This window comes from Pimephales promelas, chromosome 2 (genome assembly GCF_988280905.1).
Source record: "Pimephales promelas chromosome 2, fPimPro1.hap1.1, whole genome shotgun sequence".
NCBI classification, from domain to species: domain Eukaryota; kingdom Metazoa; phylum Chordata; class Actinopteri; order Cypriniformes; family Leuciscidae; genus Pimephales; species Pimephales promelas.
This window is the reverse complement of record NC_142770.1, coordinates 2057816-2077557: the sequence shown is the minus strand read 5'-3', so window position 1 is coordinate 2077557 and position 19742 is coordinate 2057816. Positions and strand designations below refer to the sequence as shown.

Genomic DNA, 19742 nt, shown 5'->3' with positions numbered 1-19742 from the left:
AAATGAGCACTGGAGGGGTCTCATTAGCAAGCCGCTAACTGAATGCTAATGCTTAGATTTGCATATGTAAATGAGCGCACTTGTGCGTTTGCGGGCGTATGTTCCTGACAGGACTGACATTGGGTTTGTTTGGAACGTGTGCCGCAATACAACCAGAGCACACTGCGTGAACACTGTATCCCACAATGCAGTGCGCACTGTCCGCTTGACCTTACAAAAGGGAAATGTTTGTACGGATAAAAATATAAATTTTGCTGGTCCAATCAAATATTATGTCAAAAATAAGTTGAAAACATATTCGCATTCATTTGTCGTCCTTGAAATGACATGACGCAGTATCCATACTACATACCTAAAGAGTAGTATAGTAGTACGCAATCTAAACAAACAGGCAAATAAAATATATTTTATTAGAATACTCGTGTTCATACTCAACTCATAATGAATCTCATGTTCTGAGGTGGATATTGTATATTTTCTGTAGGCTTGACGGGTCAGAATATACTATCCGTCTGCAGATGTAGGAAAACTTTAGGACAAGTGCACACCTCAGCGGTCTCCTCGAGCAAAGGAGATCCATCATGAAGCAGATGCGCTTGTCACACTGTGAATGAATGGATGAACGAATAGGAAAACCTGGTTATCGGGCTTCCTCCATGTTTCCAGAGCCCTGGCAATAAATCTGACCGAGTCAAAACGGCGCGCCCACGTTCACGGACGTTGGCGAGAATCAACCCACAGAAACCAGGAGAACAATTCTCTGAAACGCATTACATAACAGCATTTTCTCACTCTAAATAGCTAAATACCGCCAGCTACATTAGCTGCTAAAGTGAATTAGCAGTGTATTCTAGTCCAATGTATGCTTAGGTAACAGCTTAGCGTTAGCATAAACATACCTTTGTCAAACTACAAGCTACTTGATTAACAGTAAGTTTAATTTGAGTCAAGCAAACAGTTAAAAAGTAGTTAGCCACACTTAAAAGTGTCTTACAAAAACGTGCTAACTGTAATAATGCTACAAACAAAAACTAGGCCTAGCTATACCCCAGACAGCAAACTGACATTGAATCAACGTGGAAACGACGTCTCTCATGACATTGAAACAACGTTGATTTTGCTCATCGAATTAACGTTGAACCAACGTCAGACGCGGCATTCTTCAAAGCTAAATGAAAATCGAAAATTGGTTTGCTTTCATAACGTTGAAACAACGCGTTGATTTCAAGTTGATTTTCCGTTAGTTTTGAAAGAATGACGCGTCTGACGTTGGTTCAACGTTAATTCGATGAGCAAAACAATGTCAGATCAACGTTGTTTCGATGTCATATTTCCACGTTGATTCAATGTCAGTTTGCTATCTGGGTTAGCAGTGTATTCTAGTCCAATGTATGCTTAGGTAACAGCTTTGCGTTAGCATAAACATACCTTTGTCAAACTACAAGCTAATTTGAGTCAAGCAAACAGTTAAAAAGTAGTTAGCCACACTTAAAATTGTCTTACAAAAACGTGCTAACTGTAATAATGCTACAAACAAAAATTAGGCCTAGCTATACGCCATTTCAGTTTGCTATTTTTTTTGTAGGTAGCGATATACACTTTAATTTCAGCTAGCTGGATTTTAAAAAGTTACACCTTCAGTTAGTTTTTATGACTATAAGTAGCTGTATGACAATAATGACGTCACGCCACTGCGTTGCCATGGCGCGAAATGCAGATGGAGGGCAGGAAGTGATTTTCTATATTTAGGAAGCACTATAACAAACTCAAAATGCTTATGTTTTGCGTCGTTTATGGTTGCTAAAATCGATCAAACCACGAGGAGTTTTTATCGTGTGCCAAAAGTTGTTGTTCATAAGGGGGGAAAATACAATAAATTGACTGGAAAATGCCTTGCAAACCTACGTCTGTGGTGGGGAGGAGCCGAATGGGAAAATGCCCGTGTGTGTGCAGTGATCACTTCGTCAAATGTGAGTTAATACATTATTTATGTGGCTTATAATTATTATTCAGGTGTTTAAATACACTTATGTGGCTGTTTGTGTGACGTACCAGTTTCCGAACTTAGTAAAGTCAAAGCGTGTCTGTAAGACGAGGTATTTGCTGATATCTACAGCCTCGACGGCAGGCAAATTTCTCAATTGAGTCGAAAATCGCTCCTCTTCATAACGTAAGGATCATGTCCAACATATGTTTCGATTTTTAGTTAGCTAGTTTTTATAAGTAGCTATACCTTCATTTCAATTAGCTAGTTTTTGTAAGTAGCTATACACATTTATTCCAGTTAGCAAATTTTTGTAAGTAGCTATACACAGTAATTTCAGCTAGTTTCTATAAGTAGCTATACCTTCATTTCAGTTAGCTAGTTTTTGTAAGTTGCTATACACTTTTTTTTCAGTTAGCAAGTTTTGTAAGTAGCTATACACGTTAATTTCATTTAGCTAGTTTTTATAAGTAGCTGTACACGTTTATTCCAGTTAGCTAGTTTTTGTAAGTAGTTATACACGTATATTCCAGGTAGCAAATTTTTGTAAGTAGCTACACACGTTTATTTCATTTAGCTAGTTTTTATAAGTAGCTGTACACATTCATTTCATATAGCTAGTTTTTATAAGTAGCTATACACATTAATTTCATTTAGCTAGTTTTTGTAAGTAGCTATACACATTTATTCCAGTTAGCAAATTTTTGTAAGTAGCTATACACGTTTATTTCATTTAGCTAGTTTTTATAAGTAGCTGTACACGTTTATTCCAGTTAGCTAGTTTTTGTAAGTAGTTATACACGTATATTCCAGGTAGCAAATTTTTGTAAGTAGCTACACACGTTTATTTCATTTAGCTAGTTTTTATAAGTAGCTGTACACATTCATTTCATATAGCTAGTTTTTATAAGTAGCTGTACACATTAATTTCATTTAGCTAGTTTTTGTAAGTAGCTATACACATTTATTCCAGTTAGCAAATTTTTGTAAGTAGCTATACACGTTTATTTCATTTAGCTAGTTTTTATAAGTAGCTGTACACATTCATTTCATTTAGCTAGTTTTTATAAGTAGCTGTACACATTCATTTCATTTAGCTAGTTTTTATAAGTAGCTGTACACATTAAGTTCATTTAGCTAGTTTTTGTAAGTAGTTATACACATTTATTCCAGTTAGCAAATTTTTGTAAGTAGCTATACACGTTTATTCCAGTTAGCTAGTTTTTATAAGTACCTACACGTTTATTTCAGTTAGCTAGTTTTTGTAAGTATCTGTACACGTTAATTTCAGCTAGTTTCTATAAGTAGCTATACCTTCATTTCAGTTAGCTAGTTTTTGTAAGTTACTATACACTTTTTTTTCAGTTAGCAAGTTTTGTAAGTAGCTACCCAGACAGCAAACTGACATTGAATCAACGTGGAAACGACGTCTCTCATGACATTGAAACAACGTTGATTTTGCTCATCGAATTAACGTTGAACCAACGTCAGACGCGGCATTCTTCAAAGCTAAATGAAAATCGAAAATTGGTTTGCTTTCATAACGTTGAAACAACGCGTTGATTTCAAGTTGATTTTCCGTTAGTTTTGAAAGAATGACGCGTCTGACGTTGGTTCAACGTTAATTCGATGAGCAAAACAATGTCAGATCAACGTTGTTTCGATGTCATATTTCCACGTTGATTCAATGTCAGTTTGCTATCTGGGTATACACGTTAATTTCATTTTGCTAGTTTTTATAAGTAGCTGTACACGTTTATTCCAGTTAGCTAGTTTTTGTAAGTAGCTATACACGTTTATTCCAGTTAGCTAGTTTGTGTAAGTAGCTATACACATTATTTTCAGTTAGGTAGTTTTTGTAAGTAGCTATACACATTATTTTCAGTTAGGTAGTTTTTGTAAGTAGCTATACACATTATTTTCAGTTAGGTAGTTTTTGTAAGTAGCTATACACATTATTTTCAGTTAGGTAGTTTTTGTAGTAAGTAGCTATACACGTTTATTCCAGTTTGCTAGTTTTTGTAAGTAGCTATACACATTTATTCCAGTTAGCCAGTTTTTGCAAGTAGCTATACACGTTTATTCCAGTTAGCAATTTTGTAAGTAGCTATACACGTTTATTCCAGTTAGCCAGTTTTTGTAAGTAGTTATACACGTTTATTCCAGTTAGCAATTTTGTAAGTAGCTATACACGTTTATTCCAGTTAGCCAGTTTTTGTAAGTAGTTATACACAATTATTCCAGTTAGCAATTTTTGTAAGTAGCTATACACGTTTATTCCAGTTAGCTAATTTTTGTAAGTAGCTATACACGTTTATTCCCGTTAGCAAATTTTTGTAAATAGCTGTACACGTTTATTCCAGTTAGCTAGTTTTTAAAGTAGCTATACACATTTATTTCAGTTTGCTAGTTTTTGTAAGTAGCTATACACGTTAATTTCAGTTAGCTAGTTTTGTAAGTAGCTATACACACACCTGACTGAAATAAATCAACATATCAGCACATCTTTCAAGGTGAGTGGTGAAGCATGGAATAATTTTAATAATATACATTTCATGTTTTTGATTCAAATAATCAAGTTCAACATCAACCAGAAACTCCTTTATATACGATACTCAACATACTGTAATTTTTGTATATATATTTTTAAAGACAAGCTGCTGTTTTAGCCCCACACGAGGCGGAAATTAATAAAAGACTATTTGATGGCTTATTAAACCCGTTGAACTCTTCCAAACTCTTCCGACCTTAAAGATACAGTCTGTAATTGATAAAACTACACAAACTGTCTATCAGGACCAAGTCGTTAATAAATATGCTGCTATGGCGGCCACTGGGTTTCAAGTCGGTGGGGAGGTCAGGTTATCTTCAGATTCAATCCAATATAAATAAAGTACTTTTATTACAATTATTATTAAACATCGTTACTAATAGCTGTGTAGAATGGCACTTGATAACCACTCGACATAATCTTCCAGAACAGTTAGACTGACAGTACACACAAACAAACAAACAAAAACGAGTCTCTCAGTTTTTCAGACTGATGGGGTTTCGGTCCAATGGCGCGAGTCCAACCGTCGGCCATTTTGGCTCAAACTCGAACTACCCTGCAGTTGAGTCAGGGCTCCTGAAAAGGCTCTGGAAGAACCAGGAGGCGGAGTTATGTAAAACAAGTGGATGTGTGTGGCTCCGCCCCCTGGCTAAGCCCCGCCCCCGAGTCCCTCTGTAGACCTGTCTTTACAGGATCTGCTCAGTACTGGATGCGGAGATGTCTAAGAGTCTCCAAGCAGCGTAGGGGTTCAACTCGTCCTGATCTCGACACAACGCCCAAACGTACATCATCCTCAACACCTTATCCTGGGAAACAGAATGGATGAACTTCATTAACCCGTTCGCACACTCAGCGCTCAACTACTCACACACATTATGTTTAATTTAGGTTTCAGACATTTAAATACACATAAGTACAAGCAAAACAATTAATTTGAGTTTGTAGAAGCGGCAATGATAATCCTTTCCATTATAATTAGACGACACGCTTTATTCATATCAGATACACGACATGAACATCTTGGATGGCGCTGGGCTGAGAAAAATTTTCAGGAAATGTTCATTTTGAGGTGAACTACTCCTTTAAGACTTATGTGGAAAGGGTTAAAGCCGTCGTCTTCAGCGTTTCTAAGCCCACGACTGCCTGAACTAAATGACTCGAGGGCGGCGGAGCGCCATAATTAACTACAAACATCCCTGGTGTGCCGTTTCATTGGGCCGTTTAAGAGATTTATACCCTGCGAACAGCGAGTGAGATCATGGCGTAGGAGCCGTTACTCACCGGGTCTCCCTCCACGACGTCACCCTTCATGTTACGGATGACCATCACCAGCTGAGCCTGGAAGGTGATGATGAGGACGGGGCCTTGCTCCATCATCTTCCCCATCGCCAGCTTCACAGAAAACAAAACGAGAGTTATTTTAAACATTTGTATGTCATAATGGAATCAGATGCTCTCCAGATTATCCTGCATTATCCGTCCATCAGGACGCTCAGATGGAGTTACTGAGCCTGTAAGATGCAGCAGACGGGTATCATGTGTCTGTTTTCCTTCGGTACTCACGTCAATGTTATCAATGTCCAGGATCTTGGAGTGAAACAGGAGGCCCATGGCTTTGGCTTGCTGGATGGGGTGCGCCAGCTGACTATACGTCTGAAACCAGAACCAGTGTTAGAGCGTCAACCTTAAAGGGATAGTTCTCCCAAAAATGAGAATTATCCCATGATTTACTCACACTCAAGTCATCCAAGGTGAATATGACATTCTTCTTTCAACACAATCGGAGTTATATTAAAAAATATCCTGGATCGCCTGTTTTGAAGTTCATAAAAGTGTATCTATCAATCATAAAAGTGCATCTGTCCATCATAAATGCACTTTTATGATGGATGGATGTACTTTTGTGATGGATAGATGTACTTTTATGATGATTGATGCACTTTTATGATGGATAGATGTACTTTTATGATGATAGATGCACTTTTATGATGGACAGATGCACTTTTATCATGGATAGATGCACTTTTATGATGATAGATGTACTTTTATGATGGATAGATGTACTTTTATGATGATTGATGCACTTTTATCATGGATAGATGTACTTTTATGATAGATGCACTTTTATGATGGATAGATGCACTTTAATCATGGACAGATTTACTTTAATGATGGATAGATAAACTTGTATCATGGATAGATGCAGTTTTATGATGGATAGATGCACTTTTATGATGATGTACTTTTATAATGAATAGATGTACTTTTATGATGGATAGATGCACTTTTATGATGGATAGATGCACTTTTATGATGGACAGATGCACTTTCATGATGATGTACTTTTATAATGAATAGATGTACTTTTATGATGGATAGATGCACTTTTATGATGGATAGATGCAGTTTTATGATGGATAGATGCAGTTTTATGATGGATAGATGCAGTTTTATGATGATGTACTTTTATAATGAATAGATGTACTTTTATGATGGATAGATGCACTTTTATGATGGATAGATGCACTTTTATGATGGATAGATGCACTTTTATGATGGATAGATGCACTTTTATCATGGATAGATGCACTTTTATGATGGACAGATGCACTTTTGTCATGGACAGATTCACTTTTATGATGGATAGATGCACTTTTATGATGGATAGATGCAGTTTTATGATGATGTACTTTTATAATGAATAGATGTACTTTTATGATGGATAGATGCACTTTTATGATGGATAGATGCAGTTTTATGATGATGTACTTTTATAATGAATAGATGTACTTTTATGATGGATAGATGCACTTTTATGATGGATAGATGCACTTTTATGATGGATAGATGCACTTTTATGATGGACAGATGCACTTTTGTCATGGACAGATTCACTTTTATGATGGATAGATGCACTTTTATCATGGACAGATGCACTTTCATGATGATGTACTTTTATGATGGACAGATGCACTTTTATGATGGATAGATGCACTTTTATGATGGATGGATGTACTTTTATGATGGATGGATGCACTTTTATGATGGATAGATGCACTTTTATGATGGATAGATGCACTTTTATGATGGATAGATGCACTTTTATGATGGATAGATGCACTTTTACGGACTTAAAACAGAAACGGTCATTCATAGTCATTATAAAGCTTGGAAGATCCAGGATATTTATTAATATAACTCTGATTGTACTCGTCTGAAGGAAGAATGTCATATACGCCTAGGATGAATTGGGTATTGGAGTAAATCATGGGCTAATTTTAATTTCTGGGTGAACTATCCCTTTAACACTCAATTCACATCTAGAAAACAGGGTTTCCCGGGACACTCACGGCCTCGTAGCACCAGTCTTTCAGCACGTCCAGTTCTCCCTGGATCATGGCCTACAAACAGAGCGAATGTTCAGCGTGAATGCTCTTTCGATGTTATCGGAGCGATGTACGCTGGGGTTTTTGTCCCTCACCTCTAGGATGTTGGGAATGATGTCTGTCTCGCACAGCTTGAGGAAGGAATCCTTGTCGAAATTCGGATCCACCTTCAGGATCTCAGTCAGAACCTCAGACATCTCGGTTTTAGAGAACAAACCGCCTGAGAAGAGCAGAGGACGGTTATGATGACGGAGATAGATCTATCCATCTATAAAAAAAAGTAATCATAACTGCAGTGGTGTGTTTACCGATGATGTCGGTCATCTTCTCAGTGACGGCGCGTGACGCTCTAACGAAGGCGTTGTCACTCTCATCGTACTTCATCTTCATCTCGAAGAACCCTGCAAGGAGAAAAGCACAGATTCGGCTCAACCCCACGCTGAAACAAACATCACACCACGGTCTGAGCAACACGACCCTCTCCTCTGGACAATCCTTCGATCATGACGGGTGCTCGTTACTCCAACTGATGCCGTGAACTCTTCAATTACACACTCACATCCAGAGCCGCTCAGAACATGCAGCTCTCTGCGCCATCTATTGGTCACTCATGTGCACTGCAGCTCAACTCACTGTTAAAGACCACATTGTTGTCCTTGAAGTCCTTCCACTGCTGATACCACTTTGAGTCCTTGTGAAGCACGACCCCCATCGCCTCCCTTCAGGAGAGAAAGAAAACATCAGAGTTAACACTTCCTGATGATTTACTCCCGCTCATCCAAGATGTTCATGTCTTTCTTTCTTTCAACAACATACATTCTTCTTAAAATAAACATCTGGATTATATTGGACGTACTCGTTGGCCTCGAAGACTCTGTCTTCAGCGCCGGCTGTCTTGGACGAGAAGTCGCTCCTCTTCCTCAGTCTGCTGGGCGGCCGGTACGGGCCGCTCTGTCCCAGGTCACCGATCTCCTTCTTCACGCTCTCCACACCCTGAACACAGCGAGATCAAGAGGGTGAGAGCCCAAACTATCCATAGATTCAGAACAGGGTGTGTTTCATCCACGTTCACAACATAGAAACTCATTGCTTATGATATAAACAGCATTTCTCTTGATTTGACAGCTAGAGATGGACCGATGTATCGGCCAATAATCGTTATCGGCCGATTAAAGCTATTGTTTTCACTCTCGGCTGATTGTTTTTAATCATTTAATCCTGTCAATCATTCTTGTGTTCAATTTAGGGCAAGTTAACGCAAAAATAACACTTTAAAACAGTTATAACAGGCTTTATTTGAGCCTCTGGATCACCCGTAGTTACAGCCAGGGTTGCCAGATCTGCAGTTTTCCCACATTAAACATTATTGTAGTGTCTCCCGTCCAATAATCACAAAGTTTGTCTCTGTTACTTCTGATAAGAAACCTCAGCTTTTAAAATTCGACATTTTATCACAAAATTCACACAATAAATGGCGTTTTGACGCTCTTAAATGTGGCGCTTCAGTTCACTTTAATACGAGTTATATCTAGAAAAACACATGAACATCAGAAGGTATGTTGAACGACACAGTAAAACTAGGGATGCACGATATATCGGCCACATTATCGGTATCGGCCGATATATGATCATTTTTAATGTTGCTGTTATCGGCCCAACAAGAACATTTAGCCGAAAAGCCGATAAATAATGTATTATTTCCTTTAGATGTGCACTGTTCAACGTGATGCTTTTAAATACGATTGAAATCACTTTAAAAAAGGAAAATCAAGTTAAATAGCAAAAGTCTGTCATATCGGCTACACGAAAATCATAGAACGTCATAATTGTGTTTGTATCTTGGCTTTTAATGAGGAAACTTTTTTTTATAATCCGGCTCTCAAAAATTGTCTAAAAATGTGGATTTAGATTTATCGGCCGATATATCGGTTATCGGTTTTCAAATATAAAGAATTATCGGTTATCGGTATCGGCCAAAATTGTCATATCGGTGCATCCCCAAGTAAAACTTACTGAAATCTGTATCACGTCTCATGTAATCGACCACGGAAAGACGTCAATAAAACAGCTTGAGAACAATATCACCTAATGTTGCGTTTACCTCAGGAGAGTTATTTGGCGTTCAGTGTGTTAGTTCGCTATAAAACACCACAGAAGAGCTTATTTACTGCTAATTATTAGGTCTGGGCAACGATTAATCGCATCCAAAATAAAAGTTTGTGTTTACATAATATATGTGTGTGTAGTGCGTATAATTATTTTATACATATGCATGCATGTTATTAATATATCAAATACTTATATTTATGTATAATATTAACCCTTGTGCTGCGTTAGATTTTTAACACCGTTGAGTGCATTAAGGACCAAAAATGGCCACATATTAAACATTGCCTAAAATATTATATATTATTATTATTTTCCACTTTTACCAAGGTAAATCTTTAACCGGCATCAGTCCTCATCATAACTACCAAAAATGTATTCAATTTCAGGATTTTAACCCTTTAATTACCAGTTTTGTTTGCGAAACCATCGATTTGTATAAGAGGAAAAAACACAAAAATTCAATTATTTTCAATAAACTAAATGCAAAGAGAAAACTTTAGATTTGGATTATCACAGTCCCACTTTGCAAAAAATCCCACAAAAATGGCCACCTATTAAACATTGCTTATTGCCTAAAATAAGGTGCATTTGCACCCATAGGGAATAAATATGTAGTGACGTCATCTGGTGGAATACACTATATAATGCAAATATAATGCTTTTGCTTCAAAATGAAAGGATGTTTGTGCAAAAATCATGTTTCATGTATTACTGACAGCCTCAGATTTAAACAACGTTTTAATGGGTTTCAATGGGCCATTTTTGGTCTTTATGGTGCTGAGTGTTACTATATGATCTACACAGTGTGTGTTATACATATTTTGCAAAATGGGATCACATTTTTTACATGTATCCAAAAAGTCACAATTTTGCCAAATTTCATACCATTTGCATTAAAACAGCCAAAATGGTCAAAGAAATTAAACTGCAAAAGACCAAAAATGTCCCTAATGCAGCATAAGGGTTAAATATGTATAAATATATATAAAGTATATACATTCAAATACTTCTTAAATGTTTACATGCATGTGTGTGTATTTATATATACATAATAGTTATACACACTACACACACATATATTATGTAAACACAAACTTTTATTTCGGATGCGATTAATCGCGATTAATCGTTTCCCAGCCCTACTAATTATATATGTATGTCTGAATAAATTCATCATGAAAAGTGTTTATGCAAACTATCTTAGTGTAAATATTATATCTGGAAATAAACAGCAGTTAAATATCATATCTCTGTTAATTGTTTGCAGCATTATTTCGAAGAGATTTTGAGATAAACCAAACTATCGGTATCGACCGATATTATTCTGAATCTATCGGTAACGGCGGAGACGTTTAGTATGGTTCATCTCTCCTGTCAGAAGTGCAGGACTCGTGGCTGTAGAGACCTGTGAGATGGCCCGAAACGCTCCGCTCTTGCCCAGCTTCTCCCCGCCCTTAGACACCGTCTCTGCCGAATGCTTGGCTGTTTTAGCGGCCTCCTCCATGCCTTCCTTGATCTTCTTCCCGATGTCCGAGCGACCCACCTCTTCCAGACCCTGAGGAGAGTGCAACATGAACTACAGTAACCCAACACTCACTCAGTCATTGCGTTTTCCACACCAAATGTCATCCTTCGCAGAACATCACATTCGCAATAGTGCAGCGTAAACACTCTGCAGAAACGTAAATGAAAAAACGTCCTCTGATTCCCACACACACCTCCTTCACCGTCTCCGACAGCGTCCCCAGCGTCTTCTTCAACACTTCTGAGGTTTTGACTGTTTCAGACTCGATGGTTTTCTGGAAGACACACACAATCAGCTGTTTTATAACCACGGTCATGTTAATATTAGGGCTGTCATAGGTAATGCACAATCACAAGTTAGATGATCTTAGAAGTCATTGCAACTGTGTTTGTATTATGTGGTAAAAAATTCGTCTATTTGCTGGATATAGACAAAATAAATGTGTTAAACCTGATAAAAAGCTTAATTTCACGATTCATTGCGTCATAAAAACACTCATACGCACATATTTCCTCCTGGCTTGCTTGAGGGCTTCAGATTCTTCTAGTTTTTTGGCCTCCTCACGAAACTTCTTGATGTTCTCCTTCATCTCGTTGTTCTTGCCCAGTTCCTGCTTGAGATTGTCCAGAAACTCTCCAAGAAAGCCCTTCCGACCACCGCTGGACATAAACCTGGCCTGCACATCATCACACGCGTCAAAAACACGGTAAACCCCAAACCTACCCTATAAAACCCAATGGCGCGCCACACTCACCTGTGCCGTACTGGCCGCCGGGCCACATATCCTATACGCGTGAGCTCTGTCGTATAGCGCCGCATACTGGCGAGTGACTAGCAATGCAGGACTTCGCCTGACACAAAGCTGAGCACAAAAACATGCATAATAATACAGTCATATCATAATTATGAAGGGAAAACACCAGATAAATGTGTTTAGAGGGTTATCTGATACTGACTTCACTTACAAATATGATATTATACATACATTATTCATAGTCATAAAACTCAGATGGCACTCCAAAGGATACTATGGTATTTTCATGGTATTTATGTTATAGTATGAGAGTTTATGTTTAAGGGGTATAAACATAATGATAATGAATCATAAATAATAAACGATAATGAATACCTTCTTGGTGCTTTTTTTTGTGAATTACACATACATAATGTCATTTTAGAAAGTTTTATTAGTTGTGTTATAATATTTAATGCTCCATCAAGGCCAGAATCATGTTTCATCAGCATGACTAGTGAATCATTTTACATTTCTACATTAAACACATGATCGTTCTAGGGTATCAAACGCGCGCTCGCGTTGCTTTAATAGCGAACAGTACGCTAATCGGGACGATATTGATCGCGCTGTTCATAAGCGCTTATTAAAAGGTTTAAATGAGAAACTCACCTGGTAACACTGACATAAGGAGGCCGCCATCTTGGAAGCGCTGCGAGTGACCCGTTTGGCTGCTGACCTTGCGACGTAATTCCGGGGGAGGAGCGACTTCAGGAAGCAGCCAATCAACAGAGGCCTGGTTTCTGACGTCTAACTAGGTATATATTTTAATTATATTACATGTAATTTTCATTTCTAAGTTGTTTGAAACATGTTTACGAATTTAGCTTTTTGATGTTGTATTTTTTTTTTTTTTGTACAGGACAATGTTGACTCCAAAAGTACCATGTGCTTCCTTATACAACTTTTCATATTACTTGGAAAATATCACATTCATGTGAAAAAATGGGCTAAAGCTAAGCCAAGCTTTGAACACTTTATGAAAGAGATTAAACTATATGGTAATTCATTAGATAAAATGAAGAACAAAAAAGCAAGAAAGACCTATGAAGTATTTTGTAACTTTAAATTATTATAACTTTACCCCTGGCATGATTTTTCTCCTTTTCTTTATTTGTTTTCTTTTTTCCTTTTATTTTCTATTTGTTGTGAGCTGTATTGTCATGTAAATCTCTTTGTATATTCTATGTTGCAATAAAAAAAAAAATACATGTAATTTATATATATATATATATATATATATATATATATTAGGGCTGTGCAAAAGTTAATTGCGATTAATCACATCCAAAATAAAAGTCTGTGTTTACATAATATATTTGTGTGTGCTGTATATAATTATTTTGTATATATAAATACACACACATGCATGTATATATTTAAGAAAATGTGTTATTCATATATAAAATATTTATATAATATAGATTATGTATTTATAAATATATACAGAATTTAAGCGCAAATAATTCTTAAATATATACATGCATGCATAGGTATTTATAAATACAAAATAATTATATACAGCGCACACAAATATATTATGTAAACACAGACTTTTATTTTGGATGCGATTAATCGCAATTAACTTTTGCACAGCCCTAATATATATATATATATATATAAATATATATTTTTATTTATATATATATATAAATGCAATGTAATGCCTCAAATAGTCAAGTTAAAATAATTAGTTTTTATTCAGAAATTAAGAAAAAAGCCATCTCAGGCACAGATATACAGAATAGTTTATCATAGTTTGTCATGAGAAAACATAAAGTAAATAATACAACAGTCATATGGTATTAATGATTTTAATTAAAACATGTCTTTACCACACAGTAACACTCCAGACATTTTGTTTTCAGTTCAGTTTTTTTGTGTGTGTCGACATCAAAGTTTTAAAAGCAAATCTTTTCTGTGATTAGCAACATACAAATTGTAAAAGCTTAGACTCCGATAATAATTCAAAAACAATAACCTAGTACCATGAACCAACATGTGAAATGCAAATAGCCCTAATTATGAATTAATACAATTAAGTGTGTTTATTTTGCAAACTTCAACAACAGGCCTTATCCAAACCCTGCCCCCAAAAACATATCAACCAACTGGATGTGAGCATGCAAAACGACTGACAGGAAGAGAGTGTTCTGATTGGCTAAAGCAAGAATTCCGACACAGAGACAAATGAGGTTTCTCACTTTCGTTGGACAAAAATCCCTTTAAACTGCAGCTGATTTAAAAGTCACTCATCAGCTGAGTTTTTAACATGATCAATATTCATATTCGAGTTATTCCCGATCATAACATTCTGCGCGTTCTCAATGTGGATGCAGGACGATTGCGGCTGCCATGAGGCATGTTGCTGAAACATTGCTCCATTCAACGGAGTTGGTGCAGAAGGTGCATAAAACGTGCTATTCTGCCGCATTTCGCTTTCTAGTTTCAGTAGCGCTAATTTCGCTTGTTGTAGTTCCGCATTTCTGACGTTCTCCTCGATCAATCTCTTTTGTTCCTCTTGTAGTTTCTTCTTATGCTGGTCGATTAGCCAAACCTTCCTTTGCTTTTCCACGTTGTCCGGGGTGATGGCCCTGGAGGCTTGGCGTTCGAACATCTTGTTGCTTTCGTCGAGAGAGAACTTCGTCTTGAGCACCAACGGAATCCTTTCGCGCGACAAACGGTTCTTGCGAGGTAGCAGCGGAATAACAGAGTTCAATTTGTGATGCTTTAGCAGCGAATTCATTATCGCTGAATCGGCGGTGGTCGCGCTGAAGTTGGATTTGAAGTTCTGCGTGAGCAGCAGCAGGGTAAACGCAGAGTTCTCGATGGCGTCTTCAAGACATCCTAACCTCGACCTTCCCGGTTGGGCGAAATCGTCGGAAAATGTCGCACCAGACGCAGAGGTTATGAGTTCGAGTCTGTCTCGTAGTCTTTGCGCCTCATCCGCGTCTTCAGCTTCGTGGAGGATCACAAAGGCGTAAAATGTTTCTTCTGTGTCGCTTTGGCTCGCTTCTGGAGAGCAAAAACTGTTAGCTTGAATTGGTGCTTTGCAATCGTTAGCATTAGCAGCGTTTAGTCCGGACGAAAATCCAATATTCGGGTTTTGGGATGTCACAAGTTGGGAGCTTCCGGTTTGGTTAACACACTGTGTTGAATTTGTCGCGTGATTGGCTTCTGCTGTCTGTAGTTGGTTGTTTGTGTGAATATTCGTAGTTGGTTGGCGTAGTTGGTCTTGATTGGTTGTACTTTCGCTATTTGTTGGCGTGCGCAAACTCGATGGTTTATTGGACATGTTGGATTCTGAAGCAGTCGGTGAGCTAATTTCGAGACTATACGATGAACTGCAGCCCGAACTTAATTGCTGAGTCAACAAATGGCTACCGTTTCGATTAGATACTTCTGTGGACGTCAGTTGGGAAGTAGTAAGTTCGGTGTCGGATTTGTCGATCGCATCAGGACCGCAGACTTGCTTTACTTCCTCCTCGATGTCTAAAGAACTCAAACCAGCCGTTCTGCTCGACACAAGAGCCGCGCGGTACGCTTGATCTCGTAGCGACTCGTCGCACAATCTCTCCTGCACCAAAATAGCGAAAATTCTTGCGATATCCAGTAACGTTTTAGCATCTGTTGCCTTAAAACCGGCAACATGGCCGCCGTTCAAACGTTGTCCGTGCATTTTGAGCATTTCAGCCAAGTAGTTTCCAATGCTGCTGTCGGCGTTAGCTGTTAGCTTAGCATGCGCGTCGCTGTACCGCTTCAGGAAAAACAAGCAGATGGCGTATACCAGCTCCTCGGGCTGTTTGTGGCCGTTCTCGGGGCGTTCACGACCCATTTTGAAGGTGAGGCTAACCCATCGCTCCTGCCCGGCTCGGGAGAGGACCTCAAACGCTTTGGCGAGATTCGCGAATCCTCGGTCCACAAGCTCTACTCCATCTTCTGCCATTGTTCACACAAGAATGAGCGATCATTCGTGAATATATGCACTCATATGACATGTTCAAGTCATTCCATTCAATTTGAAGTCACGTAGCTTCTGAATGCTGAAAGACAAAGTAAAAGTTGTGTCGATTACCAGTCTATTTCAATATTTCAACATCAATTTTTCACATATTTATTTGAATTCAATTTCAAGCTGTATATTTCATGCACCAAAAGTATTAATTAATGATGTACAATAAAATAAAATATTAAAGATAACTTTATTGGAGTCTGTCCCTTTAAATCCTTGAGCCTGTTATAGCAGGATTGATTCTAACCAGGGGCTCGTTCTTCGTACGTTGCTTAAAACATCCGAGATCAAATGAGACATCTAAGATGATATCATCGTGCTAATCATGATCCGGCTAATTGGGTTCTTCGAACACACCTGTTGTTTATGATTAGTATCGCTGGATTGAGTTATCTGAGATAACTGCGCGTTCTCGCGTTGGTTTAAAAGGGGACATGTATCGATAGCAGAACCAGTGATCAGCAACGCTGCTATTGGCTGTTCAGCATGGCCAAAGAACACGCCCAGTTTTTCTCCCAAGCAGAGCAAGCGCTTTTAATGCAAGGTTATGCCGAATTTAAGTCTTTAATGAAAACGCCAGGGAACACCTCAAAGTGTGCAAAAGCGAGGAGAGAGTGCTGGCAAAACTAGAAGACAAATTAAATGCGTTTGTGGTGGCCATGTTAGATGTTTTAATAAATTATTATTATTTTATTTTTATTTTCATAATTTCATAATTACTTTGTTCATTGTGAAGTCGAGTCACCGCACTATAACAATGGACATGGTGAAAATGAAGTACAAAAATATTCTACTTAATGGTAATTTTAGGCCTTATAGGCCTACTAGTCTCTTTTAAAAAGGCACTGTTAAATAAATGATTGTCTGATTATAAAAGCAAACAGGAAAAATGCTGAGAAAAAAAATAATAATGATGCTCCTGACCCTGGCAGAAGAGCTGACCCTTGGGTTGAATGTGAATTGGCCTGTTGTGAAGGGTTTTTAGACATTGAAATCTTCCCTTTAGTTGGCCAAAGCTCATGTCATTGTGTGCCCTTGTCCTAGAGCTGCATTGTAACTGGTCTGGGGTTTGGGTCAGGGAATGGGGTCATAAAACACCTGTCTCCATGCAGGATCCTGTTGTAATCAGGATAATGTAATCCTGTTTAATGGAAAAATGCAGTTCTCAGCATAAGTGTATGTAATACCGTGAGTTTGATATTTATAATTTTTACTTACCATGTTCAAATAATGTTCATAAATGTGAATCTCTTAAAATTCTTGAGTCATGCACAGATCCTGGCCATTTTGCTTTCACACTGATTTGTGATATAGAACATGGTCACACACCATCTAAAAGATTTTACTCAGTCAAATGCCTTTTAAAAAAGTGATATAATATTCCAAATCTGGAATATTAAAAATTGTAATAGTAATTTGGCTGCACTGTATAAGCCCCCTTTCTGCTCACAAAATCCCTTCATTGAGGCTGATGGGAACATGTGTGTAGTCTACAGTGTATGGCACCAATCACGTAAGTTAAGCCTGAGGGACTGTAAGTCATAATCGGCATGGTCATCATGATTTCATTATCTTCATTAAAAATTATAATATACCCTAAGTTGGCAAAAAAAAAAAAAAAAAAAAAAAAAAAACTAAGAGCACTACTTTGTGAATGGCACGACAGAAAGCTTATCAAGTTCTCCGCATCTCCAATAGTGTAAAGGAAGCCACTCGCAAATAATTTTAGGGCAATGCAAACATTTTGTGCTGTTGTTGAAGCCCGATATCGAATCGAACATTAATGTGCATTTCCAACAAAATAATAATGTATTTAAACGACACCCTCACGACGATCGTTTCACGAGAAAACAAAAATAAATCTCAGAAATTAAGCTACACTATCGCGCTGCGCTGAAGGACTTCCCGTATTAGCCGTGATCTAATCCTGTTTACATGAAATAAGCCTGCTCGCGAGCAGGTTCAAGCTGACGGACCTGTTGCTATGACAGCAAGTCCAGGATGAGCGTCGAAGAACCAAACGATCCAAGATCATGGCAAATCGCCAACAATCAAATCCAGCTAACTGAGTTAGCGACGTACGAAGAACGAGCCCCAGTTCAGTAGTTGTTGGAAGTTTTTTTTATCATTCATTAGCTGGATAAAATCGTTATAAGTGATTACGGCTATATTAATTCAATGTTTTAGCTGGTGTGTGGACTCTTAAATATTAAGAATGATGTTTTGAACTATGTCTTATCGCGGTTAGTGATTGTCCTTGATGTGAATGGGACTACAAAATTATCCTAAGTGTTTCAATGACTCATCGAGTCTTTAATGGCTATAGCCGTGACGTTGACAAAATAATTCACAAATAAACACTACACACCCAGGAAACAGGAACGTTTTCAAAACTTTAGCTAACGAATTCATTGTTATTACCTGAAACGTTTTAGGTGGACGTTCATACCGTTTTAAACGTTACTACTTCAAAGTAACGTTAATGTTTGAAGAGTTTTTACATTTAAAATGTTAAAACTGAACGCTCACAAAACATTCAGAAATTATGTTTTTTTTTTCTGAGCACTAACGTTCTTTGAACATATAATTTTTTATTTAGCCGGGTATTCATAGTATAAATATTATGATGAAACACAAACACCGTGTGACTTACCTTTGTAATAGTTCTGCGTTAATTCAGAAGCAGGAACTGGCCAACAACAAAACATACACCTTCGCAGAGGAAAAAGCGAATATGTTGAAAATTTTTGATTATAAATCACAAAGACGCTTATTTCCCGGTTGTTGTATTACTATAGCATTATGTTACTGATGGTTTTTGAGACTGAATGTTTTTCTTTTCCCTTTCTCGTGCAATGCGGAAGAAGGTAAACACCGAGTGGACTTTGTAGGGCATCACTTGTTGAAGATGACCAAAAGATGGCAGTAAAAATTACTGGGAAAATTTACACTGCTGGTCTTGAAATAAAACATCTGTTGATCTAGTTCTAGTCTAAGGAACATACTTATAACGTTACCTTATTTAGCATACATTTTAAAATATGTATGCCTCATATAGATTAAAAAAATCCCCTTTTATTTGAAGAAGAGGCTTGTTCTTGTATGTATTTTTATGTATTAAGTACTGATTGTGTATCAGCAATGGGGAATAATAATTTAATCCACTTTTAATATCCATATTTGAACAAAAATGTTTTTTTTTTTTCAAAATTCAGTCAGTAGTCACAAACGCCAGTTATTACGTTAAACGAATCGGCAATTAAATGTTAATTATACATTAATTATAAATAAATAAAAATTCTTTGAGCATGCTCTTATTATAGAATTGCAAAGCCCTGGGCTACCAAATTGCGCGAGATTACAGCAGAGCCAAGCATGTGGG

At 37.5% G+C, this 19742-nt stretch overlaps 2 protein-coding genes across 2 annotated transcripts; both read right to left on the bottom strand.

Moving 5' to 3' along the window:
• Window positions 1-4490: 4490 nt before the first annotated feature.
• timm44 (translocase of inner mitochondrial membrane 44 homolog (yeast)) lies at window positions 4491-13054 on the bottom strand. The gene is made up of 13 exons (XM_039682967.2): window positions 12961-13054; window positions 12310-12417; window positions 12061-12231; window positions 11749-11829; window positions 11436-11585; window positions 8778-8914; window positions 8555-8640; window positions 8230-8322; window positions 8017-8141; window positions 7886-7936; window positions 6099-6188; window positions 5817-5927; window positions 4491-5341 (listed from the first exon to the last, which is right to left on the bottom strand). The coding sequence occupies exons 1-13, from the start codon at window positions 12988-12990 to the stop codon at window positions 5222-5224; spliced, it is 1353 nt and encodes a 450-aa protein (XP_039538901.1). The 5' UTR covers window positions 12991-13054; the 3' UTR covers window positions 4491-5221.
• Window positions 13055-14078: 1024 nt separating this feature from the next.
• On the bottom strand, window positions 14079-19249 carry ticam1 (TIR domain containing adaptor molecule 1). The gene is made up of 2 exons (XM_039682927.2): window positions 19014-19249; window positions 14079-16391 (listed from the first exon to the last, which is right to left on the bottom strand). The coding sequence occupies exon 2, from the start codon at window positions 16292-16294 to the stop codon at window positions 14597-14599; it is 1698 nt and encodes a 565-aa protein (XP_039538861.2). The 5' UTR covers window positions 16295-16391; window positions 19014-19249; the 3' UTR covers window positions 14079-14596.
• Between the last annotated feature and the right edge of the window lie 493 nt (window positions 19250-19742).